The sequence below is a fragment of the Habropoda laboriosa genome, unplaced genomic scaffold, assembly GCF_001263275.1.
Source record: "Habropoda laboriosa isolate 0110345459 unplaced genomic scaffold, ASM126327v1 scaffold111, whole genome shotgun sequence".
NCBI classification, from domain to species: Eukaryota; Metazoa; Arthropoda; class Insecta; order Hymenoptera; family Apidae; genus Habropoda; species Habropoda laboriosa.
Window position 1 is genome coordinate 219553 of NW_017100293.1, and position 1621 is coordinate 221173.

At 38.7% G+C, this 1621-nt stretch overlaps 1 protein-coding gene across 1 annotated transcript in view; it reads left to right on the top strand.

The window, feature by feature from the left end:
* Nucleotides 1–1621, top strand: part of LOC108573841 (mothers against decapentaplegic homolog 4) — a 5819-nt gene that overhangs the window by 1807 nt on the left and 2391 nt on the right. The window contains 5 exon segments of the mRNA XM_017936318.1: nt 126–266; nt 471–659; nt 721–894; nt 954–1208; nt 1279–1582. Of these exon segments, the coding sequence (XP_017791807.1) occupies nt 126–266; nt 471–659; nt 721–894; nt 954–1208; nt 1279–1582 (1063 nt within the window).

The window sequence follows — 1621 nt, forward strand, 5'->3', positions numbered from 1 at the left end:
AGGAGGTTTTATTTTGTTTCCTGCAGATCTTTTATTAATATTGCTTTATTTAGAATTACTTTGCGTTGCTAGTTTCATTTCATTTTAGCTTTATTCTTTCTTTTTCCTTTTGTTGTTTGGCACAGCTAGTGGTGAGGGTGTGTTTGGCAGTAATGGGGGAGGGAATAATGGTGGTAATCCACACAATAAATTGGATGACAATAATTGCCCCAGGCAAACCTGGATTCCCACACCTCATCATCCTACAACACGTAACATTCATCATCGTACGTATATAATAGAATGCTTTCTTACATTCTATTTTCTGTCTACTTGCTAGTTAGTTTTTGTTGCTTTGTGCTAATTCTGTTGAAATTTTTTAGTAATCTTATATAGTAATTAATTTCAGAAACTCTGGCCAGAGTTTGAGTATAATTGATATTTTATGTTATGTTGCCTGTATTGTGTACGAGTTACATTTGCTTTTGCAGCAGTAGTACATCCAATGAGTCACACCGTAGGTAGCCAACAGCAGTCATTGAGTACATCTAGTGGAGGAAATGGAGCACAAATGCTGAGTCCTTCGCAAGGACAATCTACTGAAACATTTTATGGAACTAACACACCTCCTCAAGATCTTAATCAACCACCTACTGTTGACGCGTTAGCGGCTTCTCTAGGTACGTCATATCTTATCTCTGTTTAGTGCTTCTTAAATTCCAAGTTGATGTTTTTAAATAGGTGAAGGTCAAAACTCTCCTGTCTCACCTGTACATCTTCATCATCCAAATGGATTTCCAGTAGGTACAGCTGCTTACAATTCAGGAGCACCACAGTGGACTGGACCCAATACTCTTACATATACTCAGAGCATGCAACCTCCAGATCACAGACATCTTCATCCTACCTCTTATTGTAAGTTAATGATTGAAAATATATTATTTTAACAGTATCATGACTTATGTTTCTGTTAGGGGGTGGCCATGGTGGTGAGGTAGGTGGAACCATTGGTGGTTTACTGTCTACCCAGCCGGCGCCGGAATACTGGTGTTCTGTTGGTTACTTTGAATTAGATACTCAAGTAGGGGAAACGTTCAAAGTAAGCAGCGGTTGTCCCACCGTAACAGTTGACGGATATGTTGATCCAAGCGGTGGAAATAGATTTTGTTTAGGAGCTTTGAGTAATGTACACAGAACAGAACAAAGTGAAAAAGCGCGTCTTCATATAGGTATAATAAGATAGCTTTTTTTCTTAATTTCTAGTTGCAACAATCAGCTACGTTATCGTGAACTTTTTAGGAAAAGGAGTTGTGTTGGATTTAAGGGGTGAAGGAGATGTTTGGTTAAGATGCCAAAGCGAACATAGTGTCTTTGTACAGTCTTATTATTTAGACAGAGAAGCAGGCCGTGCTCCCGGTGATGCCGTACATAAAATTTATCCTTCCGCATATATTAAAGTTTTTGATTTACGGCAGTGTCATAAGCAAATGAGAGGACAAGCCGCTACTGCTCAAGCTGCGGCCGCGGCACAAGCTGCAGCTGTAGCAGGACATTTGACGCATGGAGCGCCAATTACTAAAAGTTAGTATACTACGTGTTTAATTATTACGAAAATTACATATTTTATAAATATCTCTTTAAT